General features: G+C 29.2%; 1 protein-coding gene across 1 annotated transcript in view; it reads right to left on the reverse strand.

Annotated features, from left to right (window-relative positions):
- LOC122521378 (laminin subunit alpha-1) overlaps positions 1-24,225 on the reverse strand; it is a gene marked incomplete at its 5' end in the record, with an annotated part of 99,648 nt that overhangs the window by 57,956 nt on the left and 17,467 nt on the right. The window contains 10 exon segments of the mRNA XM_043642056.1: positions 13,092-13,373; positions 13,536-13,723; positions 13,806-14,032; positions 14,460-14,697; positions 14,770-15,017; positions 15,257-15,517; positions 16,238-16,534; positions 16,907-17,068; positions 17,919-18,155; positions 22,292-22,522. Coding sequence (XP_043497991.1) covers positions 13,092-13,373; positions 13,536-13,723; positions 13,806-14,032; positions 14,460-14,697; positions 14,770-15,017; positions 15,257-15,517; positions 16,238-16,534; positions 16,907-17,068; positions 17,919-18,155; positions 22,292-22,522 — 2,371 coding nt within the window.

The raw sequence follows: 24,225 nt of genomic DNA on the forward strand, positions 1-24,225 counted from the left end.
ACGATACATTAACGTTATACTGGCCAGAGCTCGGATCTTACCAAGAATCCTGAACATGTTACAGCCAGGTGTTGAGATACTGGCCACCTAACGGGTGTCATAAATATTTTCCTAATTCAAATCGTTCCTTAACTAATTAAAATAATATATTATTAATTAATTTAAATAATAATTTAAATAATATATTTAAATAATAATTAAAATAATATATTTTATTAATTTAAATAATAATTTAAATAATAATAAAAAATTAAATAATATATTTAATTATTAAAATAATATATTTTATTATACTAATTTAAATAATATATTTTATTTTTATTTGTATTTTATTTTACGAGACGAATACATAAATAATTAAGAAATTATAAAAGATATTAGGTAAAAAATGGAGATAGTTAGAGATAATTGAAACAATATTTGATAGATGATATAGACTGAATTAAATATTGATTCTTGAAACAAATTTGATATAATCATAATATCAATAAAACAAAATCATCATCTAATCGTTTTCGATCGATTTGTATAATAATTCATCTCTAAATATAATACAAATTAAAATAAATATTTTAATTTAAAGTAATAATTATCCCATTTATCTTTATAAACAAGTATAGAAAATGTTTTTCATTATAATATCTTTCTAATCGTAAAATGATATAAATAAATCGTTGGAAAAAGAAAAAAAATGATTGACGATCAAATAGATTAAATACGATCGGTTAAATACTATTGAGGGATTTTGTTTAAAGGATAAGTGTCACCCGTTATAATGTCGACCCACGCGCGACTGGACGAGACGTGCAGACTCGTACAGTCAGGTGGGTATATAAGGAGTTAAGGACCAAGTAGTGAGGAAATAAGGAGCAAGGGTGGTGGAAGGGAGGGAGGGGAAGAAAGAGAGAGAGAGAAAGAAGGAAGACAAGTCAGTCGGGGTATCTGAGGGGCCGATTGCATCATTAGCGTGTGTACGTGCTTGCTGGAAAAGCTGATCCCATATATATAATTATATTATTATTATTTTTATATATATATAATATTATTATTTTTATATTATTTATTTATTTATTATATGTTTGAATTACAATGTTATTTATATTTCGTATCGTGTATGTAAATGTAATAATAATAATAATAATAAAAGTAATCGAATAAGATCAGCGGAATGATTATATATTTTTATCAATGTTCGATTGAAATTATCAGGATTCTATGTATATTTGTATATATTTGATTGTATATATATGTTGAAAAGAGACAGAGACAGATACAGACAGATACATATATAGAGAGAGAGGGGAGGGGGGAGGAAAAAAAATGAAAATGTGTAATCAAATGCAAATAATTTACAAGTTTCTAATATTTTTAGAATTAATGCGAATTATGTAAAAAAGAAAAAAGAACGAAACAAAAATTGAAAGTGAAGGGGGAAAGTAAGGTGGGGTGGGGGTTTAACTGTTGAATAATTTTTGGTTGTGAAAGATTTGAAAATGGAAAGAGGAATGGTAGGAAGGGATAGAGGACCCTTACGGAATGGAATTTTAGTGTGTCGAGAGTGCAGCGTTTGTTCGGTTCGAAATCGATGCGACGTTTTTAGCACGACTTACCAAATTGGGAGGTCGACAACGAAGAAATCGATGGACTTTACAGAGAAAGAGAAGAGAGAGAGAGAGAGAGAAAGAGAGAAAGAGAGAAAGATATATATATATATATGTTGAGTAAATCTTTAGCATTGGGTGGCCCTTACGAGGATCCAGTGAGTACAGATTCGAAATTTGAAAACAACCACTTTTTCTGGATACAATAATCTTCGTTATGGTTTTATTACTATTTTTTATATTATTCATTTATTTATTTGTTATATTTTGTACCGTGTGTAAATTTAATAATAATAATAATAGACGAATAAGATCAACGGATTGATTTTACATTTTTATTTAATATTTGATTGAAATAATCAGGATTGTATTGTAAATCGTAGAATGAGGTGTGGTGGTGGAAGGGAGAAAATTGATTAGAAGTTAAGTTAAAAAGATAGTACTTGAGTTTAGATCCGAAATTTGGAAACTAGCATTTTTTTTGGATACAATAATCTCTTCGTGTTACATATATGGTTTTATTATTATTTTTATATTATTTATTTATTTATTATATGTTTGAATTACAATGTTATTTATATTTCGCATCGTGTATGTAAATATAATAATAATAATAATATTAATAATAATAATAAAAATAGTCGAATAAGATCAACGGAATGATTATATATTTTGATCGATGTTCGATTGAAATAATCAGGATTGTAAATCGTAGAATTGGATTGAGGGGTGGGGAAAAATTGATTAGAAATCAAGTTAAGGAGGTAGTACTATCAAAGATAGACAGCAGGGCAGGGCAGTCATAGTTATCGGAAATCCACGCCTACGTTTAGGGATCCCTCGAAACAGCATTCCGCGATTTCGTCGAGTTTTTGTCGGGTAAGAAGACTATAAGAGTGAAAGAAACAAAGATATTGAACAGATAGAGAAGTTGTGACTCGAAACCGCGAACTCTGAGAGAAACCTGCTAGAGAGAAGAAGAATAAGAGAAGAAGAAGAAGAATAAGAAGAAGAATAAGAAGAAGAATAAGAAGAAGAAGAAGAGAAAGAAGAAGGAGAGGAATCACGAAACGTCATTGTCCATTGCGATTGGTGGATGGTCTTTTATCGGTAGCTAAGATCTCGCGCCAAGTTGTTTGCGGCTTATTTTAAAAAGGATGCCAATGTCCTTTATCGTACCTTAAAATCGATAAAGTATACGAGAATCGAATCCTATCTTATTATTTCTTCTATTTATTTTTTATTTTATTTTATTTTATTGTATTTTATTTTATTTTATTTTATGTTTTATTTTGTTTTGTTTTGTTTCCTTTTGTTTTTATTTCTTCATTTTTATTGATTTTTCTTTTATTTACTTTTTTCAAAGATGTTATATGATAAAAGATTAGAATCATTTTCATAAAAAATAACATTGACGTTTCGAAGTGTACTTCGTAGATTTCCATTTATTTAAATATTTATCTACAATAAGAGAGTACGGTGTATATTCGTGTTTAAAATAAAAAGACAAAAAAAAAAAAAAGAATAAAATCGACAAATACGATAATAATAATATTTTCATTGATTTTATTCTATAATAATACGCGCCCGCGCGTTTAGATTTGGATCTTTTGATTTGGATATTTTATATAAATGTGTGTTTCTTTTTTTTCTTTTTATTAATCCTTTTTATTTTTTTTTTCACGATACCATACCTAGAGTAACTTTCATTTGTTATAAAATCAGCATCTTTATTTTCTTACTTACTGATCGAATAAGCTGTCTCTCGTTCTCTTCTGTTAGATCCTACGAATAGATAGCAAAGTATATGCGTGGGTGGAATATAAGAAAAAGTCAAAGAGAGAAAGAGAATGAGAAAGAGAAAGAGAGAAAGAGAGATCAACCAATTTGAATGGAAACGCGAAAGCTTTGTGTCTTGATTCGTCGAACCTTTCTATGGACGACCTCTCGTCTATGAAAAGAACCAGTGAAATGCTATTCGGTTATATCTACCTTAACATGAATTCTTAGTTGAATTCTATTGTTAGTGTAAAAATAAAAAGTATATAAAAATATATATTCGAAAGATAGTTAGGTAAGAAGTATTAGATTAATTTATTCTTTCATATTAATAAGTGCAATTGTTATTATCAATTTATCAAGGTGCGTGTACGAAATTAAATAATAATATAATATATAAATAGATAATTGTCAATAATTGTTAATAATTGTATCCACCTATTATATATATACAGATAATTTAATAGGTCTTCGTGGCTCAAGTGGTAGAGCGTTCTTTCGGTATGCGAAAGATCCTGGGTCGAATCCCCGGGCCCTCTCGATTTTTTAAACAATTGAAGCTCGAATTTATTGGGAGAGTTCTTCGAGCGAACAAATGCGTTCAGGGTTCAGTCACTAATTAGATGATTTAAATAAATGTTATATATAATTAAAAGAACGAACGAAAAATAACTTTCGATAGAGAATTGTCGTATCGAGAAATAAATATTTGAAACAAATACAATTATTAATCATCTTTGTTTTGTTTTTAATAATTCGTTTATAATATCAACAATTTACATAGATATAATATTGTACAAATAAATTTGATGATTGATAATAATAATAATAATAACAATTGTAAGCCATTTATCACGAATGATTAATAAAATGATATAAGTGATTATAAATTAGGATGATAAATGGATTGAAAAAAAAAAAAGATATTTAGTACGTAGTCAATAAATACATCGTTTATCGTAAATATATAAAAATTAAATAGGGGTGAAGATTAAAAATAGTATTGAAGAAGAAAAGAAAAAAATATAGAAGAAATATATGTGAATGGTAAGAAAGAAGAAGCATTCAGTCTCGTCATAAAGGTGATTCTCATATCGGTGCGATAACTTTTCACGTGGCACGAATGGGACGGCGCGTAATGGTCGTAAAGCTGCAAAATAGAGTAAAAAGAAGAAGAGAAGATTTCTTAAAGATAGATGCATGGAACGTGAAGAAACATTTACACATATACATACATATATCATATATATAACACACGTATACACCGTGTATACGAAGAAAATTTAAACTTATCATCATTTTCTTCTTCTTCTTCTACTACGATTGTTCTCGTTTGTATAATAACACCTATATTATGTGCAACCATGCGCATATTATTTTATTTATTGCCATAGAAAATAAAGAAAGATAGATAGATATAGTTTAAAAAAAGAAACACACTCTCGTAAAAGATGAAAGTCAAGTAGTAGTAATAGCAGAGAGTTAGAGAGAAAGAGAGAGAGAAGTAACACAAGGGGCAACTGCTTTTGCACGTTTTACGAGTCTCTTCAGGTTCTCGTTATGATTCTTGAGATAGCCAAGGATTTAAACGTTCATGTTAGCTAATAATGATCTAACCGGGAAAAATATTTTCTAGTAAGGGGAAAATTGTCTGGCTTGTTTCGTAATACTAGGATTACATAGGAAATTATTAGTTGTTTCTAATAAATTTAAATATTGCCTAAATGTGTATTTAAATTTAAATAGAAAGTGGTTGGAATGCTGATAATGCTGTTCATTTATATTTTTTTTTTTTTGTATATGTATATATATACCTATATAAATTATAATTTTTATTATAAACTACAAAACTACTTTTCCTCGTATTATAGATGCAACGAAAATATATTATATCATATTAGAATTTTGTTTATTATTATTTAATGCATTTATTAATTTACCAATGAAGACATTCTCTTTTGATTCAATTTAAATCGAAAATAATTGAATAATGATAATTTGTTTATACCTATAACAATTATAATTTTTTTAATTAAAATATACGAAAACTATTATTCTTCTCGTAGATGTAACGAAAATATATTATATCATATCAGAATTTTGTTTATTATTAATTAAATGCATTTGTTAATTCACCAATGAAGTAATTTTCCTTCGATTCGTTTCATTATTGTATTATTGTTTCTTCTCTCAAATTATTCTAAAAGAAACGATAAGATAATACGTTCACGAATATGTTCACACTTGGCAATTACTATTATTTTTGTTCTAAGGATAGGTAAAGAAGAACGCGAAGAGGAAAAAAGAAAGAAAAAAAACTGTAATACGTATCTGTGGATAGAAATGGGACTCTCACGCAAACCAAAAGGATTCTCGTGCATGGAAAATACAAGGCTTATTAGCTAGCAACGTACTTGGAGTCACGAGCACGGTGTTTTAAGCACGTCCAGACGCGTTAATTATGCCGACTAAGCTTCGATAAGGCCGTCTTAAGGCGCCTTTGAATATTACCAACGGATAAAGATCCGGGTCTTTTGCATATTATTATTATTATTTTTTTTTATTCCATTCCTTTCTTTGTATATTTACAATGTTTTTCGGGACAATTTCTAATGCGTGCAAGTTAATCCGATTAGAGATCTGCAATCATTTATTAGGACGATAATATTTTTTTTTTTTGGGGGAGGGGATAACCGGGGAGGAGAGTTCTTTTGGATCATCATCATCATCATCATCATCATTATTATTATTTTTTTTTTATTATTATTTTAATTAAAAAAAAATTTTTAATTATTTTTATTTTATATTATATTATTTTTGTTTGAAGGAAATTTTTGCAACACGAATGAAAGATTAATTATTAGTAGAAATAATATGATAAAATCTAATACATAGGTCGGTTAATTGAAATTAATCGTTTGAATAGAATTTTATTTTTATTTTTATTTTTATTTTTGGAAAGTTTTTCTATGCGAATGTGAAATTAGAAATTATAAAAAACATCATGGAGTATAAGGAAGTATAATATATTATAATAAATATGTATATATATATATAGATTATATTATTTTTGTTTGAAAAAAATTTTGCAACGCGAGTAAAAGATTAATAATTAGTGTAAATAATAAGATAAAATCTAACGTATAGGTTGGTTAATTGAAATTAATCGTTCGAATTGAATTTTATTTTTTTTTATTTTGTTTTATTTTAAGAAAGTTTTGGTATGTGAATGTGAAATTAGAAATGATTAGAAAGATTACGGAATATAAGGAAGTATAATATATTATAATAAATATTTGCGACAAGGGGAAAGTAGTAAGAAGAGGGCGGGAGGGAAAGGAATGTAGTTAGGAGTAAGTAACTTTAATGTTTACCGACAAAACGAGCACGAGATGTAAATTCATCTCGTCTCTGCGTGACGTCCACGGGGCGTATATTAACGCTTCGCGAACCGTCGTCCTGAAACGCGATTACTTTTAACATAAGTGGGAGTATAGTGTGCCATGATACGTAATAAACGCGATAAATAATCTACCGAAACAAGGCGCTAGATAATCTAAATTAAAAACTTTTCTTTAATACTAGATTTACGAACTGAACTAATTTGATTCATTTCAAATTTTGTTTCCTATATATATTATATATATATATAATTTAACCCTTTTATGAAGCAAGAATATTAATTATTGTTTTTTGTTCGGTAATATATAACAAATAGCATACAGATGACAGAAAAGATGATAAAATGAATCTTTTAATTTTTTTTTTTTTACAAAAGATAATAAATAAATAATCTTATAATAAATATATATATAATTATATTAAATTAAATTTTAAATAATATACATTTTTATTTTTCGTTCTAAAATCATCTAACAGCTTTTGATAAATTTTTTAAGTAAGATTGATTAGTATGTTGTAAAAATGTAATTTTTTTTCCGTAAAAGGGTTAAATATTATTGTTAAAAAACATATGTTGGTTTTTATTGCTGTAATGAAATATACATCATATAGATCATATTAATATATATGCAAATTATTTATATTATCAAATAAATCGTAAAATAAATTAAATCTAATTATTCTTTATAATATATATAAATATACAATCATAATAATCAACAAATCGTTAATTATATAATTAATTGGATTAACAAGAAAATGTTAATCGAATTACTTAAAATAATTATCGTACCTAATTTTTCATCGTCATAATGAAGTAATTATTTCGTAGAATCATTTTAAGAGAAAAAAAGTGAAGATAATTGTTATGGTGGTAGAGGGTAAGGGTGAGGGGGGTGTGGGGGGATAGGAGGGATGCAGTGCAAACATTAATAAGACTAGAAAAGAGGAGAGGTTGCTTGCTTTAGTTGTACAACAACCTCCTTCCTTAGATGCATCATCGTACCTGCTTCGTTGGTTTATCAACACGAGAAAAAGAGAAAGAGAGAGAGAGAGAGAGAGAGAGAGAGAAAGTTATTTCAGGGTTAAAGGAAGCGTGTTTTACTGACGAGCCTTCGGCAGAAATGTATGTGTAGATGCTAATAAAGTCCAATTCTTGTTTTTCCTTTTTTTTAAGATAGACCGACAGTTAATTATAACAGTGTACTCTATCCTAGAAACACACATACATATACACATATACATATATACACGCGCGTATTATGTGTTTGTGTGTGGCTTGTCATGAATTCGTTTGAGAAAATGATGATTTATGATTGACGTTAGGGATCGTATGTTAGTATCAACCATTTATGGTAATTCTTATGATGAATATTAAAATAATCAGGAATAATATCTATCTGTGTTTATTTTTCATATAATCATCGTATTTTATTGGCGATTTATATCGTTCTTTCTTTTTTTTTTTTTTTTAATTTTTGTGATAACAACAGAAATATCGAAGATATGAATAATTTGAATTTTAGATCGTAAAATATTTGAATAATTGTTTTTCCCGTTTTTTATTGAAATGAGAATATGATTTTATTGGAATGAGATTAGGTAATACGATAATGAATATAAAACATTGGTGAGGATTTTATAATTTTACGTTAACGTGTATAGATAATAACGATTAACGAACCATCGGATAATATTTTAAGATTTGTTAAGTGGATAAGTTAATTCGATGCGTTTCCGAGATATTATATATATATCTAGGTATGAAATCTCGCATAAGATCTCGAGATATCAAAGATATTTAAATTTAGATCGTAAAATATTTGAATAATTGTTTTACTTTTTTATTGGAATAAGAATGAACGTGTAGTTGTGTGTACGATTAGAGTAATACAATAATGGATGTAAACATAGGTACGATTTTATAATTTCACGTTAACGTGTATAGATAATAACAATTAACGAACCATCGGATAATATTTTAAGATTTGTAAAATGGATAAGATAATTCGATATATATTTAGGTATGAAATCTCGTGCGCAAATGAAGCTCGAATTAAATGTTAGAATGTTCTAGAGGCTTTGAAACGGAAAAGGATTTCAGGAAGGTGTCTCATGGTGCTTAACAGGAAGCGAGAAATCGAGATAAGTTAGAGGAAAAGGAACGGTGCTGTCGCGATAAAACGTTGGCCCGTTAGAAAAGAATATACGATGATATTGAGAACGCCTTTTCTCTCTCTCTCTCTATATATATATATGTCTCTTTCTAACTTCTATACATGTATTTGTTTATATGCATATATGATATTTATGTATGTATGTATGTATGTATGAATGTATGTATAAATGTATGAACACGTGTACTATATATATGTCTCTTTCTAACTTGTATAACTTTATGCCTATACGTGTATTTGTCTATACACATATATGTATGTATGTGTATGAATAGATGTACTATATATATATATATATGTGTGTGTGTATATTTTTACCTTGTATATCTTTAAATGTATATATTTAAGTATAAATGTGTATGGTTATAAATACACATGTTTGAAATATATATTTTATATATATATATATGTGTATATGTATATGTGTATACTTAAGAGCCGTAAAACGCGACTTAGGCTCGCGTGGGAGAGTCGTCTCGAAGCGTAGGTAGCCAAGCAAGTAAGAAAGCAAGTAAGAAAGCAAGCAAGCAAGCAAGCAAAGGGCACATCGAGATAGCAAACGTTCAGCACGAATCTTCTCCTTTCGAAAAAAAAGTAGTATTATTTTTACTATACGATCTATTCTCAAATACCATACTACAAATATTCCGTGTATGATGATGATGATGATGATGATGATGATGGTATAGTAGAAACGAATTTTTTTCAATTTTTCTTTTTTTCTTTTTCTTTTTTTTTTTCTAGATACATTCAGAAAAGTGATGACGTTAAAATAAATTAGTTAGTAATACGATGAGTGTTTGACATTGATGTTTTTAATTGTTTAACTAGGATTCATTTTATTTTATATCTTTTTCCTTTTTTTGTTTTCTTTTTTTAATACATCCAGAAACGTGACGACGTTATCCTAGATTTATGAATTTGCTGATGTTGAACAATAAAATTGTAAGATTGAAATGTATTTAATATTTGAATTAAATTCATTATGAATTTTTTGCTTCTTATAATATGAAATGAATATGATAAGAATATGTTTACGTTATTAATAATTTTTTAGAAAAGTAAGATTTTATAAGCAAGTATTTAGAAATTTGATTTGTTAGTTATTTAAATTAAATCTAACGTTTAATTTAATGATGAGTAATTTATGAGTATTTATGTGTGTGTTTGTGTGTGTGTATGTGAATATAATTCATAATATTTAGGAAACAAAAGGATATAAATTTTATTTCTTTTTTATTTGCAATTATATATATTTATCATAGTAAAGTGTTAATTTATTAGCCTCGTGAATGAAAAAAAACACATACACACATAGAAAAATTACAAAATACTGATATATAAGTGTTATAATAAATAGCATTTTATGGGAGAGATAAAAATATTGATATCATTGATAATAATAATAATTTATTAATTCTACTATACTAATGTCTATTTCACAGTGAATATATTAGATTAGTCAGAACTATGAATTGATTTCTAATGTTGAATCGAACGATAAGAAATATCTGAGAATGAAAAAGAAAAAGATAGAGATAGAGAGAGAGAGAAAGAGATGGTAATATTAGTGATAATATTTAAGAATACCAACAGCTCGTTTAATATTTTTCTTTTTATTATTCTAACGTTGGAATGTCTATCGTAGTGAGTATATTAGATTATTTACCATTACGAATTGATATTTCTAATGTTTAATTCATACGATAAGAAATGTGTAAGAGTGTAAGAGAAATAGAAAGAGAAAGTGAATAAGCGAATGCGATGGTAATATTATTTGATAATACTTTTAAAAATATTTAATAGTCGATTTTAGTTCTTATTTTTATTATCCTAACACACATTGGAATGTTTGTATAGTTAAATATCTATATATATATTTAATCAGTTAACACTGTGTGAATTGATTTCTAATGTTGAACAGTTAGATAAGAATTATCTGACAATGAGAAAATAATCGAGCTAGTAAGTAATATTATATTGATAATATTTTATAATAAGATTACACTGGTCTGTGAATTTTATTTTTTTTTTCCTCCTTGTTATTTTATTTGAAAACATTGGAATGTTTATCATCGTGAATATATACATACATATATATATATATAGTTGAGTATGGAAAATGACGAGAGAGAAACACGAGAGACAAGTTTTACGCAGTGTTAGAGAGAATGATTGCGATTTATGGGATTCTTAGCTGGTAGTCAACTCTTAAAGATGGCTGGGGGTGGAAAGGGGTATAGGGAGTACAGTCACAAACGATACGGAAACTATAATGATGTAATACGTTTAACTAACTTACAAACAATTTTCTACGCTTAAAAGTCGTCTGGAATAAATTTCATTTAATAATGACAAATATTTTAATTATTATTCCGGTATGATTAAATTAATGACGATCGTGTTTAACGTAACATTAAATAATAATAATAATAATAATAATAATAATAATAATAATAATAATAATAGGAATAACATACTCTGTACTTTGTACTCTGTATTTTATGATTAGAGAAATATTTTACTTTCTTCTTATACTTCCTACTTCTCTTTTTCTTCTTTTTTATTTCTTTTATGGAACGAGTGAGGATTGGTGGGAAAGGGGAGGGGGGTTGGAGAGAGGAAACGAGGAAAAGTGGGTGGTTCGAAACTTGTAAATCTCAAGTACCATCCCGAACTCACGATTCTCGTTTAAGAGAATAAGTGGTCTTTGCTACAAACTCGAAGGTTGGAAAGTATGAGAGGAAAAGTGGGGGAAGGGAGGAGGAGGTATATGGAGTTAGTATACGGTGCATTACTCTTCGAGTTCTCTTGTCGCTAGTCCAAGGTAGGTAAGGTGCTAGTCCCATAAACTATACCTACCGTTTTCTATGTCCTTATTGCAACAAAAATTATTCTAACGGCAACATACGTAAGAGAAATGTGATAACCCATACTGTCTGTCTGTCTGTGTGTGTGTGTGATTTTTTTTGGGCTACAAATTTTCCATTTGATTTTTTAATTGAATGAAAAATATCTCTGAATATAATTATTTGACACGAACGTATATTATATTAATACGAACGTATTATTATTATTATTATTATTATTATTATTATATTTAATTTTTGTTTAGTTAAAATATTACTTGAAAAAAAATAAAAAAATAAATAAACATTTTTCCATAGCAATGAAAATAATAAATATATTAGTTTATTATCGTTATTATTTATGATAGCTGGACAAAAATTTTAATATATATATATACGATAATTTATACGTTATAATAATTTAGTATTAAATATATTCGGTATTATTATTGCTTAATACCAACGCCTGATTAAGTCGCGTTTAAATGGTTACAGAAAAAAAAAGAAAAAAAAGGGATAAGAAAAGAAGTAGAAGAAAAAAAGTATATGAGAAAGAAGAAGATGCAATTCGAAACGAGTTCGGCGAGCAAAAGCAATTTTCCAAAGGCGTTCTTTTAGAATTGCAAATATGACGGCACTACGGGGTCCTGTTTATTTAATTTATCGAAAATGTAACCTCTACCTTCGGGCTTAAACTCACTCACTCTTTCTCTCTCTCTCCCTCTCACTCGGGTTCGCGTTTTGAATCTTCTCATTCTTATTTACCTTCTTCTTCTTCTTCTTCTTCTTCTTCTTCTTCTTCTTCTTCTTCCTCTACTTCTTCTTCTTCTTCTTCTTCTTCTTCTTCCTCTACTTCTTCTTCTTCTTATTTTTTTTTCATTTTAATTTTCTTTCATTTTACAGCCCTTTTCAACGCACCGTTATTTTGTTCAGGAATTACGACCGTTATATACTCTCGTGTTATTTCTCGTAAGCGTAACTCGTGAGCTTTTAAAATCTTTAATTTATTGTTAGCTCTTTCTCTTTTATCGAGATCTACTAACAACCCGTTCTAATAATATCGCATAAATTACCTACTTTTTTCTTTTATATTTTTTTTTAATTATATTTATTACATCTTCGTGATCGTAATAATCACCCCTTGTCCATCCCCCCCTTTAATCCTTTTATTTTACTCATCCACCAATTTGATAATATTTGATGTTTTAATGATTTAACACTTGACACGAAATGATGATATTATGACTAGTTTATAATTATTTGGATTAAGGTTCATCACTTACCTTGGCAACCATTCGTCGATAAACCATAATGATCGATGTCGCATCTATCGCAATGCGAACCAACGACACCCTCCGTACACCTGCATTCACCGGTTACGGGATTGCAAAGTTCGTTGAGGGCACCCACGTCGCAGTCACATACTTGGCAACCTGCACTAACGTTTCCGTAACCCTCAACACAGAAGGAACAGTCACGACCCGAGAACAAAGGCTTGCAGGGACACTGACCGTTCATCCGATCGCAATGAACGGAACTACTGCCAATGGGGTCACAATCGCATGCTGCGAACACAAAACAAGCCTAATGTTTATTACAGTCTTTTTGGGATTGTTTTTTCAAAATTGGACATACGTATAATTCATCCTACGCTTCTTGTTTTGATACATTCGTGCTAAAGTAATGTTTTGTTTGTTTGTTTCTTTGTATTATTGGTTGATACTCACGAAGACAATTTTGACGAAGGGGATCCCCATAATGAGCTTCCTTACATCTTTCACATTTCCAACCTTCCGTATTTCCACGACACTCCAAGCAACGTCCTGTTTCTTGATCGCACGGTCCACCCGAGCAAGGACAACGCTCGCAAGTTCCGCCAGGGGTTGATGGATTCCCATAAAAACCAACGTCGCAACTGGAAGTTTAAATGGGATGTATGATTTAGATTTTGATTTTTCTTATAATTATTCATTATTTTTTCTATCTGTTTGTGTTACCTTTCACAATGATCGCCTGTGTATCCTTCGGGACACTGAGTGCAAACGTAACCACTGTTATCGTCCGTAGGATCTTCCAATTGACAACTTGGACTGAAATTATTTGATTCGATGGATAATGGGCAAGCACATTTTTTACAATCCTCTGGTGTTCCTTTTGTTGCGATCCCGTAATATCCTGTTGTGCAACGATCACATTTTGGACCGACTGTATGATGTTCGCAATTCTGTAATTAAAATTGTAGGTAATTTTTATATATTTTTTTTATGTGATATTAATTTATAAAGATTTATTATAATATTATGATTTATAAATAATTTGATGTATGTGATATTTTTATTTGTTGTTAAAATTATTAAACATTTATCATTATCGATAATGTAGAATTGTGTATATACCGACATAGGATATATTCAACGGTTCTAACTTTATATTTGAATTAAAGTACAAAATGTCGAAATTTTAAAAACATATTTAATTAGTACAATCATAAGATTTAAATTATTGTAACAATAGGAAGTATTTAATTCATAGTTTTCTTCAAAAATAATTCAACATTTATCTTAACCATGAACGCAGATTCAAATATTAAAAATTATCGATTAAAGATAAACCAATGATTATAATTTCCTACCTTATCGACAATAGCTTACCTTGCATTCGCCCATCACAAGATCACAAGAAGCAGCATGACCATAGCAATCACATTCAACGCAAATATGATAATCCCGATGATCAGAACCATTGCTCGTTACTTTAACGTATCCCCAGGAACAATTTTCGCAGGATAAACCAGTATATCCTTCAGGACACTCGCACATTTCTACGAGACTCTCGGTACCATCTTCCGATAGTGTTGGTTCACCAATTGGAAGGATTGCGGACAGAAGACTACAAACAAATTGATCAAGATATAATTAACGATATTAAAACAATCATTAGACTAAAAATAAACCATCGTACCTTCCTTCGATTTGTTCGGAATGATATTGTGCTCTTATCATGAGATATTTAAGATCAGCCAGGACGTGCATCATTTGTTTTCTATTGACAGGATCACCGCGAAAATCAGTTCTCTTGAGTCTCGTCGGAATGTCTCGGATTTCAGTACGCACGTGGTACCAACCTTCCTCGGTCAAGGACACGGATATCTCCGCCTCCTGACCGTTATACTGTTCTTCACCGTAAGCTATACGCATGCCATTGTTACCCTAAAAAATGACAAAAAAAAAAGAAAATAGAATTAAAATATGAACAGGACGGGTAAAGGACCAAAGCAATCCCCATTTCATATTTTCACACGGCACAGATTTATTGCGTACACTTTCAATTAACACTTTGGAAGAACTAAAATCGCGTATATCACTTTATACAATCCTAAAAGAATTCTAAGAAAGAAAAGAAAAGAAAAGAAAAGAAAAGAAAAGAAAAAAAGAGGAATTATACATACGACCAAAATAACGTTAGGTTCTGTTGTAGGCTTGCCACTAGTGTCGCCACGCATGACAACCCAGGTGACCGTATACGTGAGATTACTTCCGTAAGACGAGATACGATTTCCCGTATAGATTCGTGGTGCCAACCAGTATGGACTTTCATACTCGACCTCGTACGCTGCCACGGTCAACCAACCATTGTCCGTGTCGAATGTTGGTATAACACCCAACGATGCATTCATATCAGTTACCAACCAATTTTCCAACGATGAAATCTACAAAACAATACATTCAAATGTTAAACAACAACGACAACGTGTTCGCGGAGATTATTGATTTATATTTTCGAGAAGTGTTTATTTTTTTTTATACTTATACTTATACTACTTTATTTTATATTAATTTTTGAAGTTATACTTCTTTTGGCGCGTTGGGGAAAATGTAATGGGGAGTGATTTTATTCCGAGCGACTGGAAAAACGACACCATGAAGTTTGTCGGTATTTACGACGCGCGGCAAAGCGATTTCAAGTATCGGCATGAAGTTGTCTTCTCTTCTTCTTCCCCTTTTTTTCTCAAGCGGGTCACCCATACAAATACTAATCGTACTCAGCGCTGCTTTACTTAAATGATCGAGCGAGAACTAATGCTGTAACCGCGCCATGGCTGTTGACGCGTCAAGTAATTCGATATATCTCTCTTATATTTAGTGTGGACTGATATCTATATTTTGATATTTTCTTTTTCTTTTTTTTATTCTTTCTTATATATATATATAATAATAATTATTTTTTTTTAAGTTATTTTTTTTCTTTGAAGTTTTTTTTGAAGTTATTTTTGAGGTTATTAAGGTTATATTCGTTTTGGTACGGCAAAGAAGTATAACTTCTTACGTGCGTACATAAGTACACACACCAGTTTTTTTTTTATTATTTTTTTCTTATACGAAAAAAAGAAAGAAAAAAAAAATAAAGACAAAGAACAAAATGATTTTACCATAGTGTAATAGAGTTTGCTAGAAGTACAACGATCAGTAGCACCAAAACAGTAACAAGATACGCAACCGTCAAGATTATCCTTGGTCATAGCGAAATATCCGGGCTTGCATCTGTCACAAAATTCACCGTCAACGTTTGCCTTGCAAATGCAATCACCCTCGCAATCGTGAGACGGTAGTATACCACGTGAATCGCACGGACATTCCATGCAATATGGATATTGTCGATAACCTGCTGCACATTGATCGCATTTGTATCCCGAATAGCCGGATTTGCACTCGCAGGCACCTGCTACCTGGAACATCATAGGTGTTATATACTATTCACTTATTATATTAGGGTGGAATCAAATGTTCGTGCGTTTTTTAAAATTAATATTTCATTTGCATATATAAAGTAATTTTATTGACTGCAAAAAATTGTTACACTATCTGAAACAACACAATAAACTCACGTATACTTTTGGTTCACCCTAATAAATGTCTTTTACATATGTCAAATCAATTGAAATGAATTATCTGATTAGAACAATTCGATAATTAAATCTGTACAGATTATTCATTTGATTGAACAAACGATAACAATTGTCACGGATTTATTGAGAGAACCGCATTATAATTATATGAATTAATATATATATATGGAAGATAAGAAAGACAAGAATTACCTTTCCCAAGTGTGTGTAGGAATCGTCAGGTGTGCAGTAACCTGTGCTACCGTGAATGCTACAATCGCAAGGTAAACAGGGCTCAGGTGCGTCAGGTGATACTCCATTTGGTCTGTAATAACCGATCTGACATTTTTCGCAATTGATACCTGATGTATGTTCCTTAAAAAAAAAATAAATTATTTTCTTTTTTCATAACGTATGAGACGAGTTCACATACTTCATTGTTTTACGATCAGAAAATGGCGAACTCGAACTCCCATTCAATGATAGGATTATCTATTTATTATACGTCGAAATGAATGACAGGGAATACACATGCTAGTTTTGTGTGTATGTGTGTGTGTGTGTGTGTATGTGTGTTTTAAAAGAGACGAAGCGTTCTCGTGTTTTATCAGAAAATAACCTCTTTTGTTTGTTTGCTTTTCTTGTTTTTTTTTTTTTTTATTCCGATGAATCGCAGCTGTGTTTCTCTCTCCATGCAACCAAATGCAATAAAGATTAATAAAAATATTTTAACGATTCTTCTCTGTACACTCTTCGTACCAGTTTATGATCGTTAAATTATTCATTAAGATGTTTAATTATTTTGTTTCTTTTCTTTTATTTTTTTGAATCGCTTTTAATAACCGATATATTTTCATGATTAGACGTTTTATTGTTGTAAAATTTTGATGTTTCAATTTTATGAGAATATTATTTTTCATTTAATTTGCAATTTATGATTACATTTACGTGCGACTCTTGTCAGATTAATATTATTTAATAATATTTTTAACGAATTATTATGTTGTTTAAGCGATGATGCAATAATTTTAATGAAACATATACACGAAGTACGATAATATCTGTGATTAATTTGATCGGTTAGAAAATGTTTTGAATTTATCGTTGGTTTCGTAAAATGTATTCTTTGGTTCTTTTGTTTTTGTGTAGAAAAAAAAAAAAACAATAGGAAGAAAAAAAAGAAAGGGAAAGGAAAAAATGAGGGTAATGTTAGAGTAGAACTTACAGTACAATTGAAACAAACACCGCCCCCTCGGAACTTCCCCCGACTGTCCATAGACATCTTTTTATCGGCAATTTCCGGATCGTAAATGCACGACGTTGCATGTCCATTGCAATTGCATTTCTCACAATGGAAACCCTTGGACGCGGTACCAGGTCTCCATGGTATTTGATTATACATTGGACAACACTTTTCACATCTTTCACCACACGTATGACGTTCACATTCGCATTCTTGATGCTTTAAAGAACAAAATATAAAACCACGTATCATATATATATTTTTTTATTCGAAAATAATAATATTCATTATTCGAATAATAAAATATAAACAAAGAAAGATAGCTTACTTAACGTTATTATTTATTCTTTGATCATCAATTAAAAGTATCACGGAATTAAACGAAAATTTTAACCCTTTTGCACTTCTATGTCGAGTGTTAATCGATATAGGTTTTTCTTTTCACTCTTATTAAACTGATTAAATTGTCTTATTTTTTTTTAATTAATTTTAATTATAATTAAAATTTAATTTTAATTCTAATAAAATATTTAAAAACGCTGAAAACTGGTATTAACAAAATTGAAATATAATTAATTGTGAAAAGGGTTAATATTGGCTCGTTATTTTAAATCAAGTTTTGTTTATATCAGAAAATTTTTGATGCTAAAATAAGAACACATCCACACACAATTTGTATTTTATCTTTGTACAATAATTCATATAATTTTATTGTTAAAAGTATGATATTATTTTTTTTATTGTTTTACAAAAGAAAGTAGTTCACGAGTGGAAGAAAAAAAATAGGTAGAATCACTCGAAAGATTAGTTTGTTTTCTTTTGATGATTTGTTTAAACATTTTTTTATCTATTTTTTTTTTCAAACTGATAGAAGAAGAAGAAATAAATGTTTTGTACGTTTGTATGAGAGAACGATTATCATGGTAATAAATAATATCGTGCGTAGAGAGTGAACTCGGAACTCATGATTCACAGAGAATCCGAACGTTAGTTTCTCTTTAAGTTTCTTTAAGCGACAAGACCACACGCATCTTAACACTACCAACACTGTCTCAGCTTCTTCTATGTTTCTCTATGTTTCTCATCTAAAAGTCAATCCGACAGCTGTCATGTTGATTAGATTTCGATTAGTTAAAAAAAAGAAAAGAAAACTATTTGCTTTTAAAAATCACTATTATCTCGTATTGAAAATTCACATTCGTAAGAAATTTATTTCGTAATATGTAATAATAATTATATAACAAATCTGTATAATAATTTTTATCTCTTATTTCGTAAATTTAAATATTCGTTCAAATTGAAATCACAAATAAATGATGATAATAATAATAATAATAATATAATTTATAAAACATTTTTTGTTATACCTATAATGCAAATATTAAATAAATAACAAGACAAATGTTTGGGGGGAAAAAAAAGGTATATTACGATTACGATAAAATCTGTAATATATATACATATTTTTTTGTCTGTTTTACTTCAATATTAATTCCAATTTAAATCGTATACTATATATAAACGTATTTATAATAATTCAATATAAATTGTTAGATCATTGAAATGTTTGAATACTTTAAAAATAAAAATAAAATGATCGGTTAGACGGAGGTAATATTTTATCTGGGATTAGAAATATCTAAATTTAGGTATATCTAAAGAGAATATACTAAGAGGAAAGAAAATAAAATAAAATAAAATAAAAAAAAATAAAATAAAAAATATCAAATATCTACGATTAATGACGATTCATCGACATACTTTCTCAATATGGTAGAAACTTGTTGCAGCTGCAGTATAAAATACGAATCACTCGAAACGAGTACATACTGCATATTGTTAGCATGCAGTTACTATACTACGAACAGACACACTTGCTACCTTTGGCTTATACCTCGGACACACAATAATAAAACCTTTCTTGACCTCGAGGTAAAGGCACTCCTGTCGATCTTTCGCGTGTTCTTAACTCTCTCTCTCTCTCTCTCTCTTTCTATTTTTATTTTTATTTTTTACTTTTTTACTTTTTATATTATTTTCTCAGTGGCTATCGTAATTCCACCTTCAAACGATCATTAATCATTTACCTCATACTCGTCCTATTCTCTTCTATCATTTTAAAGAAAAAATTTTAAATAAACAAATTTAAATTATTCAATTGAATTATTATCAAGTAATAAAATATATTAAGAATAAATATATAAATTGTGAAAAATTATTGATTAGATAAAAAATCTTCTTAAATTCACACGCGAATTATTATTTTTTCACTCTAATTAGATGGATTAAAGATATACGAATTAAATAAATTTTAACTAATAATATTATTTCGTATAGCATAAAAGAAAGAAAAATTCGGAACATAATTCTCCGACGCGAAAAAGACCATAAGCGGCGCATACGAATTCGAAATATCAATTTATTTTGTTAATTAAATTAAATTTAATTTAATTTAAAATAAAATATTATTATTATCATCATCGTTGTTAATTGTAATGCAGATTACCAAACTGAAAGGGTAAATGGAAAAATTAATTGAATGAAATTTTTCTTCCTTTTTTTTAACCCTCCCCCAATCCCCATACTGTCGTGCTACTTAAGAAACTTCGATTATAATCGATTTTTGGCAATGCCCTTCGATCGAATAAATCGAAATTAGTTTTCGGCATGCGTGTTTGGTTTGACGGTCGCGTGCGAACGGATCGCTGCATAGATCGAATTGCGATCGCATTGCTGAATACGAGGACCGTCAAAGAGGCATCCGAAATATCTCGACATTACAACTCAATCGATAAACTTTTAATCGATCCCTTTCACCCTATTTTTCTTTCATTAATTTATTTCTTTTTTTATTCGACATTAAATACGAAAAATCTCGAGAAAAGCAGATAATTCTTATGTTTAATTAGTAATTTAGGAAATGATCATAAATATTTATAATAATAATAGTAATATAATTTTTGATCGATCCCTTCACCCTTTTTTTTCATTATGTAGGATTCGTGAAAAAATTGGGCCGTTGGACTGACTGGACCGGGACTCGAACCCGGATTTTCCGCTTTCCGTGCGACTTAACTGCTCTTTAACCATTGAGCTATCCAGGACTCACCGTCCAATCTTTTCACGAACGCCTATTTAAGTTAGACTTGGAAGTGCTCGCATCCCACAATTATTATTTTATTTCTTTTTATACAATTTTATTTTTTTTTATTCGACATTAGTTACGAAAAACTCGAGAAAAACAGATGATTCGGATGTTTCATTAATGATTTATGAAATTATTATATATAAAATTTTATTATTATAATTTATCGTGTATAATTATATATTAAATATTTATTATATACAATATATATGATAAATTTATGAAAATAAACCGCGGGTCTGGGGGTGGGATTTATTATGAAAGAATAAATTGAATACAGAATCAACTTTCTACGTCCTCGTTTTCGTGACGAAACTAATGGGGGAAAAGAGGGTTATGGTTGGTTTTTCTTTTTTCTTTTTGTTCATTAGTGTAAAAGTTGTAAGAAAAACCGCAAGTTGGTGGCTGTAAGGAAAAAAAAAAAATGAAATGCGGTTCCAAATGCGTTCGTGAATCTTGCGAGAGATCGCAAAAGAACGTTGGATACGTGTCAACTATCTTTCTCTTTTTCACGTTGGATTCCCATTCTGTAAAAGAAACTTCAGAGCTAACACGTCCCTTGTGGCTTTGGATGAGCCAATAGGAAAGATCCGAAACGATTTGAAGTAAGGAACGTGCGATCCTGCCATTAGCGGTGCTACCAGACAAAGGACTGACAAGTTTATGGCATTTACGACGGATTTATTTCCTATGAACCCCGTAACCGTAATCTTCTTTCTTTCTTTTTTTCTTTCTTTTCTTTTTTTCTTTTTTTTATTCATCTCTTTCTGTAATACGCACGCGTGCGAGGATTCTAATATTAGATAGTAGTCCGAACGGAAATGTCCAACCCCCGTGCAGAAATATATTTATGTAGATTTTTAAAAATATAAATTATGTATTTTGATATTATATATATATAAATTATATAATAAAAATTTATTTTAGTTTCCCTTTTTAAGGGTTAGAGGAGTCCGGTCCCTTTAGAATTATTTAATACGTCTTATCATCCATCTGCATTACTATAATAATTTTAATAATTACTTTTTTTAATAAATAATAAATAATAAATAAAATAATATTTTAATAATTACTATAATAATTATATGTGTACTATTGAATGAATCCCACGCATCTTTTATATTTGATAATGAATTTGTTGATAGAAGATGTTTAAATATTATTACTATTATTATTAATGTTAATTAAAAATAAATGATTAATAATTTACCCCATGTTGAACACTGTAACGACACCGGGCAGCATGACCAGAACACACACAACGTCCACCAATATTGATTTCCTTGATCGAATAATATGCTCTTCTTTTATCAGCAATAACAACCCCGTTTCTACGAAGACCTTGAAAACGAAGTCTGACGTATCTTGCTTGTGTAAATTCTAAAAGAGTTGTACTATGATTCAAGGCACCAGGTCTACCGTTCACCAGGTGTGTATGGATCTAAAACACCAAGTATGAACGTGATTAATAACACAAAAAAACAAAGTACCAATAATGATCGAGACGAAAGAAGAAGAAATATTTAAAAAAAAAGAAAAAAAAATAGAGAAGAAAAATTGTAGAAAATATTGCACAATTAATTGAGGTTAATTATTAATACGCTGAGATTAATAAATTGTAGGTTTCTATGAGAATGTGTGTATGTATATGTGTATCTCTTTTAGAAAGTATTAAATTCGATGTCACTAGGAAGAAATAAATCATCCGTGAATGGCGCCGGTAAAACCGAGTTGAGAACCGAGTCGTCGTCCTCCACAAATAGGCTTATGCGGTTCCTAATATAGAACAATCAGTTACAATTCGGGATAATAGGTTCACCTACGAGCTTTCTCTCTCTCTCTCTGTCTCTTTTTCTTGTTTTTCCTTCCTTCTATTTTGTTTATTATCGGAAACAATAGTTTGAATAAAAAATCAATACTTTTTCTTATAGTATGTTTTCTATAATACATAAAGTTCAAATGAAATTGTCCTCATTCGATAATTTAATAATTAATTAAACCATTTACACATATTACGATATATTATTATTATTCAATTTTATTACTATTATCTAACATTTAATATTTATTTTTAATATTATTAACATAAAATTATTAAAAATGTTGCAAACGATTTTGTAACGCTTTTAATTGTTTTTTTTGAAATTTACTTTAATAATTTGATCAGTTTGATAAGAGTAAGATTCTGAAATAAAAACTGATATATATAGGAATGCAAAGGGTGAACAATTAATAATAATAATAATATAATCTAATAATAATAATAATAATAATAATAATAATAATTTTCGCTCCTTTGTTCTTTTCCTCCTCTTTCTCCCCCTTCCTCTCGCTCTCTCCCCTTCTCTCGGTCGCCACCAATAATCCTCCCAAATAATCAATAATAATAATAATAATAATAATAATACTAATATTACTACATACTAATACTAACCTCAATAATAACTCAATAAATCCTAGCTTTCAAAATCTTATATGACAAATAATATATATTTATATTTATTTTTTATTCTTTATTCTCTACTCCCTCCCCTTTCGGGTTTGGAGGACCCTAAATAATATTTTGTATAAAGTTAAAATAACATTATTTATTTATATTGATTAGAACACACAAAAACTACCTGAATTTCTTGGCCCAAACCCTTAATAATAAAATAATTACTTTTTTTTACTTAAAACATCTTCTATATATCTATTACTATATATATAATATTACAAATAATCTCGCAACCATAATCTAATAATACTATGATACGAAAAAATAGAACGGTATTAATTTTACGTTTTTAAACAATTCGAATGTAACGACGTATTCATATAACTTATTACAAAACTATAATAAGCTTGTTTTTTTTTCTTTTTTTTTTTTCTTTTTTTTGATAGTTTTATTTAATGAACGATCTCTTTCTTGGAAGCTCTTGCCTTGTGCTGGACAATTCTAAAGTACGCGAAGTAGACAGGATCGGGTTTGTGAGATGGCTTTCGTGCAAACGCTAAACGAGATGAGAGAGAAAAGAGAGAAAACGAAGGAATCTTTCTTGAAAAGGGGGTGAGGAGGATGAAGAGAATAAGAAGATGGAAGTAAGGGGGAGGAGGGATGGGGGAGAGCTAAGGATCGATGGTACAAAAACGGCGATCCCTACA

Source organism: Polistes fuscatus, unplaced genomic scaffold, assembly GCF_010416935.1.
Source record: "Polistes fuscatus isolate 324 unplaced genomic scaffold, CU_Pfus_HIC Scaffold1, whole genome shotgun sequence".
In the NCBI taxonomy this organism is placed as follows: domain Eukaryota; kingdom Metazoa; phylum Arthropoda; class Insecta; order Hymenoptera; family Vespidae; genus Polistes; species Polistes fuscatus.